Consider the following 25,435-nt stretch of genomic DNA (forward strand, 5'->3'; position numbering starts at 1 on the left):
AGGCAGGCAGGGAGCCTTAGTCCTGCCCAGCTGGAGTCTGCCCCTGATCCCCCTCAACCCCCTGCCCCAGGTTGGAATGCCCTCCACACCTTAACTCCCTCCCAGAGCCTGCACCACTACCCCAGAGCCCCCTCCTGTGCCCCAAACCCCTCATTCCCCCAGCCCAGTGAAAGTGAGTGAGGGTGGGGAGAGCATGCCATGGCAGGAGGGGCAATGGAGTGCGTGGGGGGGGGGAAGTGGACATTTGAGGGGGCTTGGAGAAGGGGGCAGGGTGTTTGGTTTTGTGTAATTAGAAAGTTGGCAACCCTAATTGCTCATGGTACTACAGGAAGTAAATAAACCCAAGAGCCTCACAGCTCATATGTACATCTGAGAGCTCTGGTGTAATGATTGGCAGATTAGTTTTTTTTTTTAAACTACACAGCTTGGTTTGTTGTAACTGTTTTCAGCTTCAGCTGCTCAGTGACCAGCAAAACTGCAGCTGAAATTTCCAGCCTTGGTTAAGCACCAGAATGGCGCATTACCCACCATTACTTAAGCAAATTGCATCATTCTAAATTATTGCTTCCATGCCTGATATACAGATGTGGCTCACTGAGAATGAGAATTCCAGTGTGGCTTTTATAAGTGTCTATAAAAGGCTTGTGTTGTTTTGCGTTGCAAATTGAAACCTTCAGGCCGTATGGTACTTCAATGACTATGTGTCTAGTGATTTAACAGTACTTAGCGCTTACATAGCACTTTCATCCCTATATCTCAGAGCACTTCACAAACCTGTTTACAGATGAAGAAAGGGAGACAAAACTTTATTTTTGTAAAGACAGATCTCTGCAACCATATAAGTATCAATCACTGTAATATGGCTTTCCTTACCTCCCCTGTGAGGTAGGGAAGTACTACTAGCACTAATTTCTGTGCTTTTAAGTCTTTCAGAACACCCATAATGCAAGAGAACCTGTGTGTGGGGGGAGGGAGGGTGTCATCTTTCTACAGCTGCAAGTAGCCTGAAGTAGTAACTAAGGCATGTTTGCAGTAGAGGTTTGTACCTGGAGTTAATTGACTAGCAGTTAGCATGTGTATAAAGGCTCTTCTGGACCCTCTGCAATCATCTGTAGCTCAGCCTAGGCTTGTCCCACATGAGTTAATGTTACAAAACTCTAGCATAGCCATACCCAAGCACTAGGCAATGACTTATTAATCCCCATCAGGGCCTTATGGAGTCCATAAGTCCATAATTCTATGATGACGATAGGGCATGTTTTCAAGGTTTCACCGAATTTGTGACTGTTGCAGCTGGGTACCCAGTGTTTATTCTATTTATCTAGAAGGCTCTGTTGGGGGGGGGGGGGGAGAAGATAGATGGATTATTTTTGCACTGTTCCCTAGCTAGGTCCAAAAAGGGATTTAAGTTCCTTAACCCAAAATTTAGATCCTCTAGACCCCTGCTCAGTGGCTAGCTAAGCCCCACTAGGATTCTCAAGTCACTTTACCCCACTGCACCTATTGCACCCAAGGAACCCCAGCCAGTAGGCCAAGGGGATAAAAGGTATCCCTTTGTAACCTTTACTTACTGGTTAGAGTGCTCACACAGGAGAGACCAAGGGTCAAACCTTGTCCCTACTCTGTATCAGGTAGAGTCTTGAACCCAGGCCTATGACTCCCTGCCATGAATGCCCTAATCCCAGGCTATGTTTTTTCCAGGTGAAGTTGTTCTACCTTATACAAACAAATTGAATAATCATTGGCCCAGAAGGCAGGTGAGGAAAATGAGTGCCCTAACCACCAGGCTACAGCGTCACCACCTTTCTCAGCATTCCCTAGTGATTATTTAGGTATGGCAGAGGCAAGTTCTGTTAACAGATGGCTGGTCTACACTGGGGGGGGGGGGGGGGGGGGGGGAATCGATCCAAGATACGCAACTTCAGCTACGCGAATAGCATAGTTGAAGTCGAAGTATCTTGGATCGCATTACCTGGGGTCCAGACAGCCGCAGCTCCCCCATCGACTGCGCTACTGCCACTCACTCTCAAGTAGCTAAGACCCATCCCTTTTGAAGCAGGTAGTTCTGAATCATTGTTTATTAAATGAAATAAGCTGCCCCCCTCAACTCTTACAGCTACCTTGGAACACAGTGCTCCATGATGCAGCTTGAAGGCAAAAATGTATTTAGCTCACAAAATCTTACTTTGGAAGTTTCACTTTATAAGGGTTAGTCTGCACTAGAGACTTGTTAAACTGTTGGAGAAGCACTGGCATGGCCCAATAGCCAACCTGTTCAATATGCTTCATCCATTATGGACAAAATCTCATCTTTTTCCTTAGTTTGTGAGTTCTACAAAAACATCTCTAAACCTAAGAATTTTAGACTATATCTTTGCTATAGTATGGTTAAAAATCCCCATAACGGGGATTATACTGCCTCTGTGGGCAGACAGGCCAGCCATTGGTGGAGCCTTAGCTCCCCCCTCATCAAGTCTCCATGGTGGTCTAGTGGTTAGGATTTGGTACTTTCATCACCCTGGCCTGGGTTTGGTGCCTGGTCAGGAAATTACACTCTTCAACAAAAATCTAGGGGAGGGATAGCTGAGTGGTTTGAGCATTGGCCTGCTAAACCCAGGGTTGTGAGCTCAATCCTTGGGGATTGGTCCTACTTTGAGCAGGGGGTTGGACTAGATGACCTCCTAAGGTTCCTTCTAACCCTGATATTCTAGGATTGTAAGTCTTTGGGCAGCATGGCTGAACCAGCATTTGTGAGTGGGATGTGATTTACCTCAAGTATAGGGCTGGTGAAGGTTATTGTCCCTCATCACCTCCATGCAAGAAAGTAACTCAAGAGCAGGTTGTATCCATCTTGTTCCTACATGCTCCCAAGGTAGCATAACACCATAATCCTTTAGCTGAGTCTTGTGGCAAGTCAGAGACTGAGCCAATACACCATCAGTTAAAGTAGTGGTAAGATATTGAAGTTAGAAGCAAAGCCCACACACCTGGATTCCATATAACCCTCGAGTATCTTTATTTGTTCTATAATTTAATAGTACACCTATAAAATAATTATAGCATTTCTTTTGTTTTCATTTATAAAACAAGAATTAAATACAGTTTGAACCATTACAAGCTCTACTCAGTTTTTACATACAAACAGCCCCAAGGAGGAGCTTCATGCTGCAGCATATTCATATTGCAAGTTGGTGAGAAACCCTGCTTGGGTGTAGCTTAATGATAAGCATTCTTGCATATTTTTTCCTTAAATAATTGTAGAGTTAATATAATTAAGAAGGGCCCAGGGCATTTCTATCTAGTCTTAACCACAAGGGCCTGACTTTACAATCTCTTCCTTCAAAGGACATATTCATAATCCTAGAACCCAAATGGGTTGCAGGCATTTCAAACTCCCTCTGTACTATCAAAAAAACTCCCAATAACCTGGATTCAGCAGTGCCCATTCATATGGCTGACAGCGTAGCAGTAACAGCCTCTAAAGCGAGCCCTGGACTAGGAGTCTCCCTTGGCAGCTCTGACATTGTGTAACAAGGCAGAAAATACATGCAATGTAGCTGTAACAGGGTAACATACCTACCCGATCCCACCCTCCCCGTGCCAATCCCCGTAAACCGATTGGTGAGCTCTAGCAGAGATCAGTACCAAAAGCCTCTTAAAGCAGCCTGCCTCGCATAATAGTGAACTGTGCCATTGAACTCATAGCTGGCAACAGTTTGTAACACTTTTAACCCTTGGGATTGGTCATTCCTGAAGACATTGCCAGAGAAATGCTCCACAGGCTGGTTTCATTAGCCCAGAAGTATTGCAGATGCTAAGCTATAAGACATGCAATAAGGTCACACATTGGTCTCTTGTATTAGTTGATGTGCTCTTTGATTAACTTACTGTGTTTAAAGAGAAGACATTACAGCCACTAGTCTTAGACATCTGAACTGGAACATACTGAATATACAAACCATGCTAAACTTTGGTGAGTGAGTAACTTAGTAGGACTTTAAAATAGCCATCGACATGGATTCATTATACCCCTATATCAAAAATGTAATGGGGCAACACTGCTGCAGTAGTTACAACAGCTTATTCCCTCCCAATTTGTAAAGGAGGGGACAGAACCCTTCCTCATTTCTGTAGCTGTGACCCCATTCTACAAGCATTTGCTAGCCTGCTCTTCCTTCAACATGACAAAGGTCACTTGATTCCCATTCACTGTGTGGAAGACGCCACTCCCGACACCTGAAGAAACTGATACGTAAGGCAGCTTTTGTATTCAAAGCAACAACGACTGCAATCTGTCCTTTGTGCTACAATGCTTTAATAACTTAAGTGGAATACTGCTCCCACAAGTGTTTTAATTCCCTCCCCCCCACCCTACCCCACATAGGTATAAATACACAGTAATAACTGGGTGGGTTTTGGAACATACTAAGGCAGAATCTACTGAAAGCCCATTCAAAACCTGTCAGTTTCAAGTCAGGTGACTGACCTAGCAATCAAATCTATTTGCTCAAGACACTTTAATCTAATCTTCGGAATATTCTGCCAGAAGAAAATATACATGGCTAGGTCTAATAATATTTTAAACAACTTTACTATAGCTAGGTTACAAAATAAACATTGCTGTAGAGACTGTGTGTTTGATATAGTCAAATTGCAACAGCACAAGAATCCATCTTCAGTCTGCTGATGGAAAAGCGGTGGCTGCTGAGAGAGTTGTGGCCAATCTAACGTTCCCTCTCCCCATGTTCATCTCCATCTCAGACACAGAATGGCTCTGCACTCCGTCATCCTACAGTTAGAGTTCTCTCATCAGGCTTGCGGCCTCTCATTTTCTTTTAGTACTCTACTGTATCCCATAGCTGCACCTCACAGCCACTTAAATATGAAGGTGAAAAGCTCCACACTGAACACTGAGTGAGACGGCAAAGGTAGCGAGACACATTTTCTTCCCACAGAAAGGACTGGAGTGTAGGGCAGAGGGTTTTTCCCACATAGTGGAAACGTTAATGCTGGATTCAGCCATCGGACACCTAGATGATCAATCCCAAATTCGGAGGGTCCTGCTCTACCCTTAAAGATTCAATTTTAAGAGGATTATATTGGAAATATGTTGAGGTTTTATGGCAAGGTGCCTAACATAGCCCAGGACAAGCTTTATTTCCAGTAGGCAAATGACAAGTGAGCCTTCCCTGCTAGAGAGATGCATCCTGAAGGAAGAAAACCAGACAATGAGTCTGCTCAGGGAAGAGGAGAGACAGCAGCAAATCTGATGGGGTGATGCCAAGCAGTAACCAGATACTTGCTTTCACTGTTTGTCCGAGTTGCTGAGGTTCACAGACATACACCTGCACTGCTTGACTTTCTGGATTTTCTTGAGTCGAAAAGGTGGATCCAGCTCAGGGCACTCCAGCTCCACAGTGAAGGAGGTGACTTTCTGAGGCTTGCAGAAAGCACAGGACTGGAAGGATTCCTCATCCTTTTTCACATGCCGGGGGATATAGAAGGAGTTGCACTGGCCGTAGCAGAAACGGTTGATGATGGTGCGGCTTATGCAGCCCTCCTCACTGACAGTCTGCCGCAGGGGTTGGGTTTTGCACCAGTCACTTTTAAGGTACTTCCTCTCAGTGACCACCAGGGCCTCCTGGCTGGAGGCCAGTACTTCTTTGTTCAGATGCTGCCTCCTCTCTGAGTTGTTGCTTGTGCTGTCTTTGTAGGGAGATGGAATTGCTCCTGCAGGACGGTTTTTCCTGGTATCTGTTACTTTAACCAAGGTCGCCACCAGAAAAACAGATAAGGCAAGTTTCCAGAGCATCCTGCAAGAATAATACAAGTGAAGATTAGAAGACATAACACTTCAGCACAATTTGCCTTATTTTATCTGCACAGATATTTGCCCATCCCAGCAACAGCTAGACAGTGTTCACTAAGAGTTGTAGATATGGCTATTGTACTCTTCATTCACCTAGGAGAAGGAAAGGTTTTCAACTTGCTATAACTTAAATCTGTTTCTTCTGCCCCCTTGAAGACATCCCTGCCATCATGTCTAAAACATGGTAATGAAGAAATGAAGGGACCAGTAGATATCTAGTCTGACCTCCTGTTTAACACAGGCCACAGAATTGTATCCACTTACACCTGTATTGAGCCCAATATACAGATTTCTTTCCATTGTATTCAAGTCTACACATTCTATTAATGGAGCTGGGATATTATGACTTTTGAAATCGTTTAGTTCCCTAGGAGATGGCTACTTTTTTGGGCTCATTGGTCACCAACTATGCAGCTGGATGGCTTTCTGGCCACTGGGAGACACTGGAGTAGACTAGTATTGTGGTAAGTGACAGTACCTTTGCAAGCCAGTTTGCTTAAGTATAAAATCAGAGGAAACTAAGGCCTTGGCTACACTTACCCGCTAGTTCGGCGGCTGGCAATCGAACTTCTGGGTTCGACTTATCGCGTCTAGTCTGGACGCGATAAGTCGAACCCGGAAGTGCTCACCGTCGACTGCGGTACTCCAGCTTGGCGAGAGGAGTACCGCGGAGTCGACGGGGGAGCCTGCCTGCCGAGTGTGGACCAAGTAAGTTCGAACTAAGGTACTTCGAACTTCAGCTACGTTATTCACGTAGCTGAAGTTGCGTACCTTAGTTCGAATTAGGGGGGTAGTGTAGACCTGGCCTAAGTGTCCATTGATATCTATGGTGCTATTTTGGTGCTAAATAAATGGCCTATTTTCAAAATGCTTAACTTTCAGCACATTAATACTCAGATGGAGACTGGATAAAATCTTGGAAAAGATTCTGTGCAGATTCACCATCAAGACCACTGGATGTCAATCCTAGTATCCAGCCAAAACCTAATCAGATAGCTACAGTCCAACATTTAGTTTCACCTTAATATAGGTGTCCCACACTATCTCAAACTGATCTCGCATTATCGTGCACTTGTGGCTGCACTCCAGTAATGGGTGAAATAATCGATCCCGATGGTTGTTTATGAACATGCATTCTCTGGCTCAAGACACATATACAAAGCCCCCCAAACAATTACAAATTCACTTCTTACAGAAAGAAAGAAAGAACGAACGAACAGACCCACTCCACTTACCCTCCCATCCTCACCAAAAAATAATAGCCACAGCACTACTACATCTTGAGTGGGGAGATCCATTTCAACATAAGTTACAAACTGTACAGATCAGTGAGCTTCTGCTATAAACTAGATCATTGTTAGTATCAAATATTGAGCCAATACTATTTAACAATAAAAATCACATAGGGATTCAAAACCCCTTCTAAAAAAAGAAGTGGCATCAAGATCTCAGTGCAACTGTTCAGAGATTTTAAATGCCTGATTCACCTTCTTCCTCCAGAAAGGGGTGGTGTAGAAGCCCCATAATGCTGTAGGTCTCTTCCAGCCCTACCAGTTCTGAGAGTCTATGAAAAAAGGCATGAAATTATAGTAGCTTAACAATTACTGAAATAGCTTCTACCTAGAGAATGAGGGCCATTTGATGGAATAATAAGCCAGTATTTATCCAGTAAATCCATGTTTATAACTAATAAAGCATTATTACTCAAAGCCACTATTGCAAGGTTATCAGAAACGGAAATCTGCAGTACATGTAACCAAATATTTTAGTAGTCAGGTATGCACACACCAGCTATTTCTATCATTTGATCCCTATCAAATCTGGATTTTTAGATGATGTTCACAAAGAGTGTATTACTCTGTCCTAAACGAGTAGGTCAAAGTGTTGTGCATCCTTTTAGATCATCACATTTCCTAATCACAGGGGTGCCTCTTCAGAACCATGCTAACCTGCAAGTCGCCGCCTCTTAAACCCAGGCACTGTAAGCAGCACAAACTGTATTCACGAAAACAAAGGTACATACAACCTGGTGACAGAAACATTCCATGGACTTCTGGAACCACCACCAAATACACCCTCCATGAAAGCACAGAAGCATTTTGGAGAATTCTTAAGGGAGCCTACTCCAAAGGTGCAAAAGTAACATGATGAATATTAAGTTGGTTTTGTTTCTGAATAGGCTGGATCCACTGAATCTAGACTGCTGGCAATAAAGGGCCTCAGACCCAGTTCCGTTCTACCCAAGATTCACAAAGGAGATTTAATCTGGCCACAACTGGCCAGGTGAGAATTCCTCCAGCAAAGCGGAAAAATCTCAATGAGCATAAAGGCAAGTGGAGCCCATCTTCACACCATCCTTACCTGCAGCATAGAAGTAGAGCAGTGGTAAGCTTCCCTATGACAATTCCTAGAAGGCATAAAGCCATTTAAGGACCATAGCCAGCTGTTATAAATGAAAGCAGAAGCCCCTACAATGCTGTAACTTACATAAGAGCTGGAGCTAGGGCACCTTGAAACAAGGAGCTGTAACTTGTTCCCTGGCCAACCCATTGCCAAGTGTGTCTTGGTGCAGAAAAGAATTGGGCCCGATGTCTTTGGTTCTGCTGCATTTCTATTGCATGTGTTGAATTTGGAACTGTGAGACAGTGGACAATAGAACAATAGATCAACTTTGGGTTCTTATAAATACCCTAAACAATCATGAAAACATAGGTAAATCATGAGAGATTTAAAAAAAAACGTTTATAGCTACAATGATCTGCGGAGTCATAATATTCCCATGGAAAATAAGCCCTGCCTTCTAACAAGAGATCAGGCCTTAATCACATGCACTACAAAAAGTGAGCATTGGAAAGACACAAAGTTTTGGCTTCTAGTGATTTGTCTTTAAAATAAAAAGAGCCTCCTGACTTTACAAGCTGTATTTACTTGTTTAAAGTCAGGATCCTCCTTTGCTATTCAATTGTCATGGCATTTTGCAGCTGTTAAGGAGCAACTACTGCAGGAATAATACAAACTTGGAAATCACTGAGGGTATAACGTGTAGGCGGAGACCCCACCCTGCTGCCAACAAAAGTCATGCTTATTGATTAGAGGTTAAACATCACGTAGAAAAATATAATCATAATGAATTCTCCCCGAAGGTTGGCTGCTACCATCAGTGCCCACATGAGTTCTTAAGCGAGGACTCTTGTGGGCACATCTCCTAAAATCTAGCTCCCTTTGGTAGAAGACTAGCCCCACCTCTTGAATCTGTGGTGAGGAGGAAGAGAGGAGTTTAATAAGCCATATCTACTCCAGTGAGTTAGCAGGAATGAAGGGCTTGTCTACACATGCAGCACTGCAGCTGTGCCACTGCAGCGTGTCTGGTGAAGATGCTGTAAGCTGACAAGAGAGAGCTCTCCCATCAACATAACAAAACCACCTCTGAGAGAGGCGGTAACTAAATCAGCGGGAGCAGCTCTCACACCAACGCTTAGGTCAGTGTAACTTGTGTCGCTCAGGGGTGTGTTTTTTCACACCCTGAAAGTTATACTGACAGAAGTGCTAGTGCAGGCACAGCCTAGTAGCAGCGACTTGCAGGATTCCAACACTTTCTAACAGGGTGGGACAACATCAGACCACTTCCGTTCTATTGTTAGAGGGCTACAGTAGCAGCTGGTCAGGAGAACAAGCATTTAAGCTTGGATATATTTGTAAGACATGAACAATGCTATTAACAGACACTCAGATTCAGTGAAATTCTAGCCATTGAAGTCAATAATGTTTTACTCAGTGAGGCCAGGAGGTCACCCATATGCTCATCTGTCTCTGTAGGCTTCCTAGTCCCCTGGCACTGGATCTTCTGGAACCTTGTAAAGATTAGTTGACAATTAAGGTTAAGTTATTTGTAACTTATTTAAGTATTCAACTTAGCTCTGTAGTGAGGCAAGTACAATACATGCAGCCGTCTAAGAATTTCCAGCTTACATATTATACTTCGAGCCGGTCAGAAATTTTCCAGTGGAATGTTTTCCTGGCAGAATATACTGATTTGGCAATAGCAACGTGGGAACATATGGATTTCAAAATTTCATTGGACAGAGGTCTAGTTTCCTGTCAGCTTCTGCTACTTGCTTCTCAGCAGCTCACCTGGTAAGACCCAGCTCCCCAGGCAGTGGTTTTCCCACCTTGACAGCTCCTCATGTCCTGGAAGGTGAGTGGGCAGGCTGCCTGGCTCTGTCTCCTAGCTGAGCAGGCATGTAGCTCTTCCACAAATACCTCTAGATATTTTTTTTTCCTGAAACACTATTGAATTAAAAAAAAAAAATCTTCAGCGTATTTTGTGGAATAGAAAGTCCTGCTCCAGCTCAGCTCTAGTTATGTTCTGTAATCTTAAGAAGTCACATTTAAATTGTGATGATGCAGCTAAGAGGACAAATTCAATCCTTGGATATATAGGAATGGTAATAACAAATAGCAGTAGAGAGGTGTAATTACCTGTGTGGGGGCATTAATGAGACCCATAATGGAATACTGTGGCCAGTTCTGGTGTCTGCCCTTCAAAAAGGCTGTTGACAAACTGGAAAGGGTTCACCAAAGAGGCACAAGAATGATTCAAGGTCTGGAAAACCTTTTCACAGGTAAAAACACTAAAAATGACTGATTTGTTTAGCTTATCTAAGAGGAGATATGATAAATGTCTATTCTATAAATACGTACCTGAACCCTGTCCAATTTATCAACATTTTTCTTGAATTGTGGATATCAGAACTGGACATAGTATTCCAGAATCAATCAGTTACACCAGTACCAAATATAGAGGTTTAAAAAAAAACAAAAACACACCACACCTCTATTCCTACTTGAGATTCTCCTGTTTATGCATCCCAAAATTACATTAGATCTTTTGGCCACAGAATCACACTGAGAACTCATGTTCAACTAATTATCTACCACAATCCCCAAATCTTTCAGTCACTGTGTCCCACTATAGAGTCCCCCATTCTGTAAGTATGGCCTACATTCTTTGTTCCCTAGTTTTATACATTTACATTTAGCACTGTTAAAATGCACATGGTTTGCTTGTGCCCAGGTTACCAAGCAATCCAGATCACTCTGAATCAGTGACCTGTCCTTTTCATTATCTACCATCCCCTAATTTGTGTGTCATCTGCAAACTTTATCAGTGACAATGTTACATTTTCTTTCAAATCACTGATAAAAATGTTAAATAGCATATGGACAAGAACCAATCCCTGCAGGACCCGCACTGGAAACACACCCACTTGATGATGATTCCATGTTTACAATTACAATTTGAGACCTATCAGTTAACCAGTTTTTAATCCTTTTAATATGTACCATGCCTGTATTATGCAAGTGGTCTGACTAGATCATCCCTTCTAGCACTCTAAAGAGATATGCACATGGGGCTGTAATTAAGGTCAGCCATTCAACGGGATCTCTATTATGGAGAGGTTTACTTTGCAACCTCTCTTTTGCTTTAGGGCTAGAATGGGGAAGAGAAGTTATATGCATCTCTCTCTCTCTCTCTCATGTATCTTAAAATACATATGGCTGTTATTTATATATTCGGGGCTTTAGCCTTTAAACTTTCCTCAGTATTTAAGATGAGGCAGTACTTCTGTTAACTGAAGAGAGAGAAAATAAATTTGGAAATAAGATGCCAAGTTCTAGCACTTAAAGTAGGTGTGGGAAGCAAAGAAGTCCTATTCATTGCCATGGAGACAAAATGCTACTTTCTGTCGGTTACATGATTTTGGAGATTAGTTGAACTAAAGATACCCAGTCAGGGACCTTTGTATGAAGAAAGGATCCAGTGCTTCCTTCTCACTTTAAGTTCTCGTTTGGAGACTCCTGTGCTGCTGTGATTTCATATTAGCAGCATGAAGTCATCTGAGCACTTGTACTGTATCCATCCTGTTGCAATGGCACTGGCCTTTACTCTAGAAGACCGTTTCCCCAGTTAATGAATTTTCAACCACTAAAATGCCCCTTGCAACTGCAGAACATATAAGAAGGGAAAACATAAAACCCAATACTTTAAAACGTATTCAAAACTTTTCCAAACAACACCTGAGGCCAAACTACGTCATTGTCTTATCTGCAATAAAGAGTTTGAGGACCATCAGGCATCACTTTAGAGGTATGTACATAGCCCTTCTGATAGGGGCTATGATGTAACAGAAGGGTAATGTACTTTGCCCTAGAAGCGAAGAAACTACATTAATACTTTCTAACTACTTTTCTGGCAATTAGAGTGAACGTCTACCTTGCATTGAGGAGCCATAGACACTACTTGACTAAAGATTCTGAAGTGATGGCAGACAAATGGGCCAGATCCTCTTTTGGTGTAAGTTGCACAACACCACTGATTTCCATGGGATTATGTGGATTTACACCAAATGAAAATCTGGCTCAGTCTTCTAAGAAGACAATAGCATGTGTTGCACAAAAACAGTTGGAAGATTTGAGGACTAGCAAACTGGTTCAGACAAAAGAGGACCAAACCAGAATTAAATTCCATAGTAATTTCACCCCAAGCTAACAGATCGTGTTCTTGGGAAATTGAGCTCAATTCCCTGGTCTCCCCTTCCTCATAGTGCATCTAGTCAATTACGCTAATCTGCACATGGGGACAAAGTCATACCTATTGGAATTGTAGGGTACAGCTCTAGTGTGGTTCATTGCTAACATGCTAGAAATTGCTGCTTCCTCACATTCTAGCCCTACTAGAACATGTATGGGGCATTGTTTTTTTTACCAGGCTGAAGGCTAGCACCCTTGGTGTGAACAAAACTGTATCTACAAAATGAATTGTGGCAAAGGTCAGAATACTTGCATCTCTGACTGATCATGGGTATAAGTCATGTACAGATATACCTTCTTTGACTTATGACCCTGATTCAACCACAGAAGCAAGTTTTATAGTCAAAGTCTTCTGCAAGAGTGAGGCAAAACTTTGGGGGAAAAATGTAACCCTTAATTTTTCCTAAGCTCTCACATTGGGCAGAGTGGTCCTTCCCAGTTCCTGAAACTGAACAGCTTGTGCCAGGAGCAGAGTCAGTACAATTGGGAGGATTTGGAGTCATTTCTCCTGAACTAGAAACTCTCCATGTGTCTTGGGCTTCCATGGAGATACTGCTCATGTCTCTATACATAAAAAGAATTAAAGTCACAGGTGACGTGAAATTCTTAAGCAATCTGACATTCCAGAGGGGTGTGGCCTGCTTGTTAGCCCTTGTATCCAGGCTAAGGCACTGTACATACTTTACTAGAACACTGTTTAAAATCAGTAGGTTCTGTTATGTCCCTAAACATAGACTAATACTATAGGCTTGTCTTCACTACTAGGGAAGCTGACCTAAGTTACGCTTCTCCAGCTACGTGAATAACGTAGCTGGAGTTGATGTAGCGTAGGTCGACTTACCACGGTGTCTACACCGCACTGGGTTGACAGGAGGCTCTCTCCTGTCGACTTACCTTAATCTTCTCGGGGACCTGGAGTACCAGGGTCGACTGGAGAGTGCTCCGCCATTGATTTAGCAGGTCTTCACTAGAGCTGCTAAATCGACCCCTGCTGCATCAATTGCAGAAGCATTGATCTCTCCATAGTGAAGACCAGCCCTAAGTGTTAGGAAAGAGAAACCCCATACTCTCTCAGGAGCCCTTTCTAGAGAACTCCAGTGTGTTCCCTGGTTACTGCACCAGCCATTATGGGGCAGCTCTAAGCTCAGACACAAAATTTCCCCTGCTTCCACTGACCTACTGGAAACTTGGCTCACACACTGCCCCCAAAGATCATTCTATGGAAATAGGCAGCAACCATTAAAGGTTGATCTGCTGAAAAACCTTTTCAATGTTAAGGTAGGGAGCCCCTCAGCAAATCCTGAAGATATGAGAGGTGGCTGTGAGGGCCACACCACAGCCAAGACAAGCTGCTAGGAGAACTCCCAGGGTCCAGGGAAAGAGTTGAGGGAATTCTTGGAGAGTGTGACTTATGTAGTACCTAACCATCTCCTGACACTCTTTCCCTCCTCCCCCCACAAGCATGCTTCATACAGTCAAGTTACCTGCAACAGAGGTACAAAAAACTTCCATCTCCCTCAAGGCATGTTCAACATTGTATAATTTGCTGGTTACTTTATTTTTGGTGTGGGGGAGGCTGTAAAGAAGACTTAAAAGTGAGTCACTTTTGTGATGTAAGATACCAACTTGCTGTAGCATTTGGCTTTTCAATGCCGGATCAAACTATGGCCTGGGTAGTTGCCTCTAGAGTTTTACCACTAAGTAGAATTGTTGTGCCACTTAGTTGTGCCAGTAAGAGAATCAATGTTTACAACTATGGGCTTCTTGGCTGATCTACAATACTAAGCTCTCCACTGCTTGGGCTCCTCTTATCTTGCAGAGCTCCAAAACCCCTGCTTCACTTTGTTTTTTGAAGTAGCAGTGGAACGACAGAGAAGTTTCTCATTTTTCAAGGGTGAAGGAAGGGAGAACAGGTGAAAGTCTTTCAGTGTTGGTCCGTAATGTCCCAGATATGAACTACTTCCCCAGAGACACTGAATGATAAAACTAAAGTTTTGGAGGCATGAATACTTCGGTTGTCTTCTTTGGGGTACATACGCCAAAACACATAGCCACCTTGATAAATTCCTATGCTTCCCAAAAATTTACATACCACTTGCCGGTGATGCAGGCAGAACTTAATACCACCATTAGGTATATAGAAATCCTAAGGAAATTATTTTTCCTCTTTTTTTAATCATTAAGTGGAATAAACAAAGTGCAGTGATATGGAATGCTATAAAGTTGGCTACTTATTTGTGATGAGAGGCCAAACTTGTAGCAGGAAAGATATTTTTGCCATTGCACACCACAACTACATCAGCATTTGTTAGTTTTATGGCGGGGAGGGCGAAGAAAAGAGAATAGAAATTTTTTTAAAAACTCAGCCCAAACTGACCTAGTAAACATAACATAAGGCAGTTGTGCCTTTGATCAGGGAACCCATATTTATACTGCCTGTGCTAGGAAAAAAAAATATATATATATATATATATATATTTAGTCCAGCCCCCTGCCTTCACTAGCAGGACCAAGAACTGATTTTGCCCCAGATCCTTATGTGGCCCCCTCAAGGATTGAACTCACAACCCTGGGTTTAGCAGGCCAATGCTCAAACCACTGAGCTATACCTCCCAGATGGCATCTGGTAATTCATAGATTCTAAGGCCATATGATTGTCTAGTCTGATCTCCTGTATAACACAGGCCACAGAACTCCCCCCCAAACAATTCCTAGAGCAGAGCTTTTAGAAAAGCCATCCCAGCTTGATTTTTAAAATGACAGTGTTGAAGAATCCACCACAACCCTGGGTAAGTTGTTCAAAGGGTTAGTTACTCTCACTATTAAATAACTTCTCACTGATTAAAAACTGGTTAAAAAAAAAAAAAAAAAAAAAAAAAAACCTTATTTCCAGTCTGAGTGTGTCTAGCTTCAACTTTCAGCCACTGGATTGCATTATACCTTTCTCTGCTAGACTGATGAGCCCATTACTAAACATTTGTTCTGTGTAGGTTCTTAAAGACTGATAAAGTCACCTCTTAGCTTTCACTTGAATAAGCTAAATAGAATCCAGGAACTCAGTCTATCACATGTTTTCTAATCCTATAATCAGTCTCATGGTTCTTCTCTGAACCTTCCCCAATTTATCAACATCTTTCTTAAATCGTGGGTACCAGAGTTGGACAGTTTCCAGCAGCAGTTGCACTAGTGCCAAGAATAGAGGTAAAATAATCTCTCTACTCCCACTCAAGATTCCCCTGTTTATGTATCCAAGGATCACAGTCACTCTTTTGGCCACACAGCATCAGACTGGGAGTTCATATTCAACTGATTATCCACCAGCATCCTCAAATCTTTTTCAGTCACTGCTTCCCAGGATACAGTCTGCCATCCTGTCAGTATGGCCTAAATTCCTTTGTTCCTAGATGTACACACTTGCATTTAGCCATATTAAAACGCATACGATTTGCTTGCGCCCAGTTTACCAAGCTGTCCAGATCACTCTGAATAAGTGACCTGTCCTCTTCATTGTTTACCACTCCCACTATTTTTGACATCTGTTAATTTGATTAGCAGAGCCCTGCAAACCGGAGGATATCCGAGGATATCTGCATGCACATGCACACACACATTCTACATATAAACAAGTGCAGAATTGGCCAAATTGCCCCCCACTACATGGGTTATCTCTAGAAGAGAACTGAAAAACAGGTTCTGTCTAGACCTGGTCAGGTATTTTTCAGCAGGACTTTTTACATCAGAAACTACTGATTTATCAAAACAAACTCCTTGCAGGAAAGGGTTGGCAGTAAGTATTTTGAAATTTTTCAAGTAAACGAAGCTTTGAAGTTGCTGAAATGCTTTCTTTTGACATTTTCAAAATGAAAAACTTTGGTTTTCCAATTCTAAACAACTTTGTTTCAAAATTTAAGGTACAACACTTGGTCTTTTTTTCAAACAGTTTTTCACATCTGTCTTCCTCACTGTTTACTACCTTTATTGATAGTTGCTTTCCATTCAGGTCTATCCTCAGTTGTATCTAAGTCAGGGATCAGCAACCTTTCAGAAGTGGCGTGCCGAGTCTTCATTTATTCACTCTAATTTAAGGTTTTGCATGCTAGTAATACATTTTAACATCTTTAGGAGGTCTCTTTCTACAAGTCTATACTATAAAATTAAACTATTATTGTATTTAAAGTAAATAAGTTTTTTAAAATGTTTAAGAAGCTTCATTTAAAATTAAATTAAAATGCAGAGCCCCCCGGACTGGTGGCCAGGACCCGGGCAATGTGAGTGCCACTGAAAATCACACGCATGCCATAGGTTGCCTACCCCTGTTCTAAGTTATCAATATTTACGCTGTATGAGTTGAGATTCTGCTTAAGGGCGTCTTTGATGAGTGTTACTTTGAAGAACTTTGGGTTTCAACTCAACAGAGAGGGCTTTTTTCAGGGATCTATCACCACCCATTTTGATAACATGACCAAATAACTAACATACCATAACTAAACCATCACTTGAGTGTTTGCAATGCTCTAGGAATCCCCTACTGTAAAAATATGGATTGTTGCAGATGAGGTAACCTGAACATTTTATTCCAGGCAAAACTGGCAAGTTAACTTTGACATACTAAAAAAGGTACGAGTCAAACTTAAAATTGCAAGGCTTTTACTTTAGCTGCGCATTACCTCCCTCTTGCAGTGTTTTGGTACACCACAATCTTGAAATCTATAGTGATTGAGCTTCTGGCATAACAAGAGCTAGAAAAGCCATACTTTTTATCTTACGGATGTTTAGCAGCCATAGCACCTCAGATTGAGAATCTGTATAAAACCATATTAAAGGTTTATAATTAAAGGTGTATTAAAGACTATATGCTATCTAGATTCTTATATTGGCATCCATTGTTGAAGTATCTGGTACAGTTTTCTCTTTTTCCTACTACAAGGCAGAGTTATTTAAAGTATATATATTTATATATATATAAATAAAGTATGCTCCCGAGGACAGCGTTGTATCGAGGTAGAGGTGTGTGTGTGTGTGTGTGTGTGTGTGTGTGTGTGTGTGTGTGTGTGTGTGTGTATATATATATATATGTATATACACACACACACACACACACACACACACACACACACACACACACCCCTCTACCTCGATACAACGCTGTCCTCGGGAGCCCCCAAAAAAATATATCTTACCACGTTATAGGTAAAACTTGCTTTGATTCACCGGAGTGCGCTGCCCCACCCCCCGGAGTACTGCTTTACCGCGTTATTTCTGAATTTGTGTTATATCAGGTCGCGTTATATCGAGGTAGCGGTGTAATACAAGAACTAGGGGTCATCAAATGAAATTAATAGGCAGCAGGTTTAAAACAAATAAAAAGGAAGTTCTTCTTCACGCAGCGCACAGTCAACTTGTGGAACTCCTTACCTGAGGAGGTTGTGAAGGCTAGGACTATAACAGAGTTTAAAAGAGAACTGGATAAATTCATGGTGGTTAAAGTCCATTAATGGCTATTAACCAGGACGGGTAAGAAATGGTGTCCCTAGCCTCTGTCTGTCAGAGGATGGAGATGGATGGCAGGAGAGAGATCACTTGATCATTGCCTGTTAGGTTCACTCCCCCTGGGGCACCTGGCATTGGCCACTGTCGGTAGACAGGATACTGGGCTAGATGGACCTTTGGTCTGACCTGGTACGGCCTTTCTTATGTACACACACACACACACACACACACACACACCTTTGATGTTGTTGCAGTATCATTGTGCAAAGATATCACAGCAGAAATATGCTTGGATAGTATGGCTAGCAAGTGTGATTGTATCTTGCCAGTTGGATGAACTTTTGAATCCTATTTGCATCCTGCAAAAGCTTGTGAGTGACAGGACTACTATATAGAATATTTATAGTCAAACAGATCAATGTACATACTCTAAGCAGTTATATTATACTTACCAACTTTTCCTTGCTATGTAGAATAAAGACTGGAGTTGGAATTTAATAGTTGTCTTCCTTCTTTACATAAGTGAAAAACCCAAATTGTGTTTGAGAGTTATCTTGTATGGCTTCTAAAGAAGCCTTAGTGACTTAGCATATCTGTATATTAATATCTTTAAAGTCATTTTTACTACTGTCACGTTTTCCAATTATACAAAAACAGATTTAGATCACAACATTTGGTGCTTGAGCCATGTCATGAACAGATTATGCACTGCTATATATGATGTCGAAATATAGATTAAAATGTAGTTGTATACCTAACATGAGTAAGAATATTACTGCTAACCAAGACTATTTCATGTAGCAGAAAATGCATACTCTAGGTTTACAGTGGACCTGGTGAAAGGACTTGAAGCTTACAGAAACTTTGAAACTGCCATTTATTCATTGTTACTACCAAGATGGGTCATTAACAAAGTGATGACTTTCTAGTGAGGTGTTTTAAAAGTGCCTGTAGTACAACACATCTTACATCCCAAATACTGGAAACTAACTTCATTTTCCCCTACTTCACACTGATGGCAACAATCAGCTGTCCCACACCTATGACATTGTGGCTTTGATTAATGCTCTGTTCCGTGATTCTCCATCTCTTGTTTTCTTAAAAATGTAAATATTTGTTCTTTCTGTATTTTAGTACTTTATAAACTTGGCCCCTTATTGAGTAGGAGATGCAATCACAGGGGAATCAGTTGCCATGCATAAACCGGGATTGTGTGTTTTATGACATTAGCTTGGCAGGGCAGCCATTCCTGGCCCCCAGACCTCTGCCTAGTATTGAATTATGGTTATGTCTCTAACTGAAGCCCAGTATTATTCTATTTCTCATCTTTTGCGGGAAGGAAGACCAGAGCGATCCTTCTGAATAGATACCAAACCACAGGAGCCTGGATGAGGTACTTTTAATGTGCAGTGTAGGAAGACCTGTCATTACAGTCTTTCTGCTAATTAGTTTGATTTCCTTTGTCTAGACTAACCTAATGCAACAAGTTTATTTTATTTAAAGGAGCATTGTTAGCCTTCCTTTTACTGCCAAATGAGAAGGAGAGGAAAAAGTCACTCTCCTAGTATCTGGGGGAGACTCAGCTAAAGCATTTGTCCTTGAATGAGCCACTTGATCAAGACTTCTCTGCTCTACCAGGACCAGAGCCAGCAGTAGTGTCAGAGAAAATATAATCAAATCAGATAGCACTGGTATTTGCAAGATAGTTCAGGGAAAGTTACTGAGCAGTTTACTCTCTACCACCAATACTACAGGCAGAGTTCTTTGTAGTAATCACTTGTAAACAGCTATGTAAGTGCCATCTTCAGAGTGCTGCACAAGCATTAACTAAAGCTCACAATAATCCCAAGTTTGTTTCATCAGTCTCGCTTTACAGGATGAGGCAGAATCGGTGATTTGCCATTGGCCTAGTAAAACTTGTGACAAAGTCAGGACTAGAAATCAAGCAACCCTGTGTCCCAATACCATGCTCAGTCCCATAGAACATACTGCCTGGAAGGAGACCCCTTCCCTGTCCTTAGTTGCCTTATTTCAGGAATCTTTATGCTGTATCTCAACCCTCACCCAGAAGAGTTTGGAAACGGAGTTGTCAGTCAGGGACAGTCCTTTGGAACTCTCCCTTGGCTAGGTGACAGACAATTGGGTAAAGAATCCATCAACATATTCAAAGGTCTGTTTCCTGGGCCCACTGCCATATGGCAAGTGGACAGAGGCAGATTTAACTCCTGAGAGGAAAGTGTTTTCTCTGCAGAGGGCAGAAGTTAGCCCATGTTCAGTTACAACATCACTGTAAAATGGTAAATTCTGCATCTCCCTGTCTGTACAGTGCATGCATCCTGCTGGCTGTGCTTAAGAAATATAATATCATTCTATTTCTGATTCTATCTGATCATTCTTGAGAAGCCTCATGCTACAGTATGTGATACCAAGATACCAAGACTCCATTTCATGCCAGCACTTGGTTTGGTCTAAGTGTATTGAGTTATCCAACTGAACCGGCCAACCCAGCTCTCAATAATCTGACGCTAGTACACAGCTAGCTAGTTAACATTTTTCATCCATGACAGGTGAATACTAGATTGAATTCTTGTGCACAAGAGGAGGAAGAGAAAGAGAGCAAGGCTCACTGGGGAGTGGAAGGGGCATTCTTTCCAACAAACTGAACCCTTCATTTTCTTCTACTACAAAATAGTCAGACAACATATGGGGCTTTGCAGACTATGAAGCTGTATTGGTCTTGCCAGTCCATGATGATCTGAGGTGAAAGTTCTTAAGCGGCAAAGGAGAGAGAAAAAAAGCTCAAGAGTTTTGGAAAGTTACTCTTCAGAGCTCAGTTGACACCATTATAAAAATGTGCCACCCTATAAGCCAATACCATTTCAGAATGCAAACACATATGACCAAAAAAAGGGTCAGCACCACTAGTTTGGGGCAGGTGCTGGGAAGGGAAGAGGGAAACAGTCACAATCATTTGTAGTACATAAAGAGGTTATCTATATCTGAAAAGAGAGTTTAGAAGTTATTTCTGGTTAAAATTAAAATTTTTATTCACTCGTGAGCAGTGACACTATATGAGGGCTCACAAAGGCCTACCGTTATGACCTTGCTTCAGTTTCTAGTGGATAAGCAGTCACATCACCACAACTGGTACTGCATACTGAATAAGTATGGAGAATAAACTACCATCTCATTGATGGATGCGGTTCCTCCAGAAGTTATCCTTTACATTGGTTAGTTCGAGAAGTGGCTACGTGTGGTATATCAGTTCTGTGGATAAGGGGGACTGGACTGGAGTCCCCAAGAGTGTCAATCCAGCACCTTTCACAAGCAAAGAGGCCCTGATTTTCAGGAGCGTGAAGCACCTATGCCTCAAAAAGAAATGAATGCACGGCTGAAAGGCAGCCCTTAAATGTGCATCAAGGAACCAGAAAAAAGCAGAAGCTCTGACTGTGGAGCCAACTAAGTGTAAAAGAGGACTTGCTTCTCCATCCCATCTGTTTCTCAAGTTTTCCCATTAATTTGATTATGAAGACTGAGGCAGCTTTTAACCCTATTGGGGAGCCAGGTCCATAATTCTCTGCTCCACTTTAATGGCACACTTCAATGACCATTTGGATGCATGAGTGTCCTTCCAATGTGGCTAACTGGAAATAGCCTCCTTTGGAGTCCATCCAGGATCATTGGTGGCACTGGTGATCTCAAAAATTCTGAGGTGCTCCCTCTCCGCAGGTCCACGTATGGGCCAAGTTCAGAAGCCAGGTTTGGATGAGCTGTCTTCGGGTAGCCAGGCGGAATCATAAACTGGCAAGCTTCTTCACCCAACCCCTCCACCTTCCCATTCTGAAGATGGGGAAAACCCCTTATTCGTTTACCACCAGCTCTAGCAAGAGTGAGACTGTCCTCTCTCCCTCCTCTCTATTCTGACCCTCAGCTCTTGCTCTTGGCACTTACCTTCTAGAGGAAGAAATCCATTTCTGTGGTGAACTTAAGGCTGGTTATTTGTGCACATATAAAGTGCCTGATTGTCAGTAGAACACACAAACTCAATTTAGGGTCTGATAACACAGGTGGGCAAGGTCAGCCCAGAGAGGCCATGTGGGAAGATTCCTGCCCCCAAACACACACGTCTTTATTTAGACACTCCTTTCTGCACTTAAGGAGCTGGGGTGATACTGAAGAGGGAAAAAGCAATAGAGTGAAGCTTCCCTGATGTAACTATAAAAAACCCAACACATCAGCTCACCCCCTGACGTTGGCTGGAGCTGTAGATACCAAAAAGAAAACTGCATTTATTAGAGGAAGAGCTAGAGGTATAATTCCCCTAGCCCACACCTTAAATTAAAGAGCTCAACTTCCTGGGGTGAGACAGATTTGCTCATTAAAAGCAATACTGGGGGAGGGAATAGTTTCTTTCGTTTTTCTAAGATCAAATCCTAGATATGTGATAACAAATATCCAATGCGTACAAGGATATAATAAGTTTCATTTGTGTGCACTGTATAGATGTTTATAAGATCATGGGGAAAGACTCTTGGCCTTTAAAAAAAATGTTTTACACTGCTAGGCAATAATGAGTTAAGCAGAATGCTCCACTCATCGCAGACCACAATATGAAAGGCAAGCAGACTAGAGGCGGTGTTAGGAAAGTACTGAATCAACAAATTGATTTATAAATTAATAGAGCTGGTCAGAATATTAAAAAAAAAAGTTTTTTTGCTAGCTGTGTGACTGCACTTGGCATTCTCAGAGGGTGGGTGCTCACAGTGCACAGAAAGGAAGGATGATCCAGGGGTTAGGACAATAGTTTGGAACTTGAGAGAGCGGTGTTCAAGTCGCTACTCTGTCACACACTTCCTGTGTGACTTTGGGTATGGTATGTATGTGTTAGAATCATAGAATAGCAGGGTTGGAAGGGACCTCAGGAGGTCATCTAGTCCAACCCCCTGCTCAAAGCAGGAGCAATCCCCAGACAGATTTTTGTCCCAGATCCCTAAATGGCCCCCTCAAGGACTGAACTCACAACCCTTGCTGTTCTGCTCAGTGCTGGAACACCTCATTGATTTTGGAGACTAAGTCCCATTGTCTTACAATGAGACTGAGGCTCTTCAGTTCCTAAACCCCTTTTGAAAATGAGACTTAGGCTATGCTCTGCTCAGTGTTGTGATGCCTACATACCTTTAGCTTCTCGGGGCCACAGTTCCCTATTGATAAAAATAAGGATAATAGTACTTCCCTATCTCACCGAGGTGTTGTGATGACACATACATTAAAGGTTATTAGGTCTTCAGATATTACAATAATGGGAACTCCATAGGTACGTAAAATAGATCACCACCACAATTGGCATCTTTCTTAGCAACCCAAGCACAGAGGCCAAAAACAGAATGGATAAATGACTCAACCATCCCCTTGTCCTTTGGGAATGGTCTTCCTAGGGCAGGTTTGAGGGTACTGTACATTGGTGGAGCAGTCTCGGAGAGTTCACAATGCTGCTACCTATACTGAACCTGTTCTTTGGATAAACTGACAGTTTGGGAGGCCAATGGACAAGCCAGCACCACTCATGAATGCCACATTAAAACGGGTAGGGCCAAAGCCTGGTCCAAGCAAAGTCAATTTTGTCACTGACTTTACTGGGAACAGAATTTGACCCACAGAGAGCTAATAAGGAGGGAAACCCCAAATTGGTGATACTTTGAAGATTAAGAAATACTGTTTTTTGTTCCCCACGAAGAAAATATTCCTCAATCAAGTACAGCCATTGCTTTGGGGTACACTGAAAGGGGCTGTTCACTATAAAGCTTGACAGTGAGTATGTCAGCATATATGCAGCTCTTATATTATCCCATGTTGTTCTTAAATTTCCTATGTTTGAATTATGTTAAAAGCAGTGTTCACAGTATCTTTTTCTTGACTATTGAGGGACTGATAGGAATATACTGTATTCTGAAATACCATGACTTCTACAGGGACTATTAGCTTAAATCATTGATTTTATCATTCGATATAAACTCTATTTCACACTACTCAAGACTAGTATTTGAAGTTTCTAGTTGAAAGAATGGAAGTTTATGATTGTGAGGAGTCAGTGCTTTTATTTTAGAATATCCCACCCTGGACCTTTTAATTATTTAATATACACACAGGTATTATAGAATATAGCATAGCTAGCTAGATTCCGGTTCATAGATTAGGTACAACATGTACAGATTTGCCAGAAAATATTGTACATGTCCTTTATCCATTTTTTTTTAACTAGTCATTCCTTCCTTCCTATTTGTTCAAATGTCTCTCATATTTTTCTCATTGCAGATAGTTTAAAAAAAAAAAAAAAACACCCACACGGAAACTCAGCCACTTCTGAGTAACTGTTTCACTTATTTGTTAATAGGAAGTAGGAAATTAACTGAATGAATTCATTCATCAGTCCTTGCTCTGTGGTTAATTTTTTTACATGGCAAGCTCTAACACTGTTCTCATGCTACTTCATGATGTGTAGACTGTGCCAACGCCTACAGCTATCACAGTACAAAACTGCAGTGAATAGTATGTGTGATCTAGTGCTGGCCTCATCTAAATTCTTTAGTTTAGACACTTGGTTAACAGGATGTAGGTTGGCTGTGTGCACATTTTCTAAACCACTGTTGAAGGGCATGTGCATTTACATAGCACTGCTATTACTGTATAAATTATGTAAATGTGAGACTAACATTTAAATTAACAAGTAAATTGAAAGATTAAATTATTTATATAGGTTCTTTAAAACTTACCTCACACACAACTGATTAAGTTAGACAAGTCACCTGTGCACTTATGCACTGTAAATCACTTGTCCACATATTGTAGACAACTTGATATCTAACATTTACTGTCAAACAATCTCAGTGAAAAACAAAACAAAAAAAGATAGAAGAACCCATCTCTCACACCTGAGCAACTCAGCATGGAATAACTTGATGCTGCTGGACGGATTTCTGTTTTTCACCCAAGTTATGACCTCGAAGAATGAGAGATTAGACTTCACTCTTCTTGTACTGTCTAACCAAGCCAATTGCAAATGGTCAGTTATAACTGTACATGCTGCAAGATGTATCACCAAGCTCACAAATTTCATGGCAGATCAGATTAACGTAAATTAAAGTTTGCTTCAAAAAGACTGTTGTTGACTGAATCACGTCTTTGCTTTTTACAACATATAAAGGAAAGATGTGCAGCCTTCAGTTCTAAATGTCAAGATAATCTCGGTTATAGTTGTATATTCTATCCAAAAAAACTCCACATTAATGGAATAGAAAAGTTGCATATTATCTAATATTATACAACAGGAGAAACAGTGCATCACCATGTAATAAGATGCCAACTGCCAGATATTCAGGAGAGCTCAGCTTCCATTTAGACAGCAATAGAAGGACCAGAGTTTTAGAAGTGCTGAGCACCCAGCAGCTCCCACTTATGGCTAGACTTTCAGAAGAGCTCAGCACCCAA

General features: G+C 41.8%; 1 protein-coding gene across 6 annotated transcripts in view; it reads right to left on the bottom strand.

Annotated features, from left to right (window-relative positions):
- Positions 1 to 2,992: 2,992 nt before the first annotated feature.
- Positions 2,993 to 25,435, bottom strand: part of GREM2 (gremlin 2, DAN family BMP antagonist) — a 50,371-nt gene continuing 27,928 nt past the window's right edge. For 4 of the 6 annotated variants that reach the window (XM_005300512.4, XM_065589097.1, XM_065589096.1 and 1 more), the window contains one exon: positions 2,993 to 5,813. In XM_005300512.4, coding sequence (XP_005300569.1) covers positions 5,306 to 5,812 — 507 coding nt within the window. In that variant the 5' untranslated portion in view covers position 5,813 and the 3' untranslated portion in view covers positions 2,993 to 5,305. Of the gene's footprint in view, positions 5,814 to 7,356; positions 7,434 to 10,000; positions 10,150 to 25,435 lie in introns of those variants that run through there. The other 2 variants (XM_065589099.1, XM_065589098.1) reach the window with 2 other exon arrangements.

This window comes from Chrysemys picta, chromosome 3, assembly GCF_011386835.1.
Source record: "Chrysemys picta bellii isolate R12L10 chromosome 3, ASM1138683v2, whole genome shotgun sequence".
NCBI lineage: Eukaryota > Metazoa > Chordata > Testudines > Emydidae > Chrysemys > Chrysemys picta.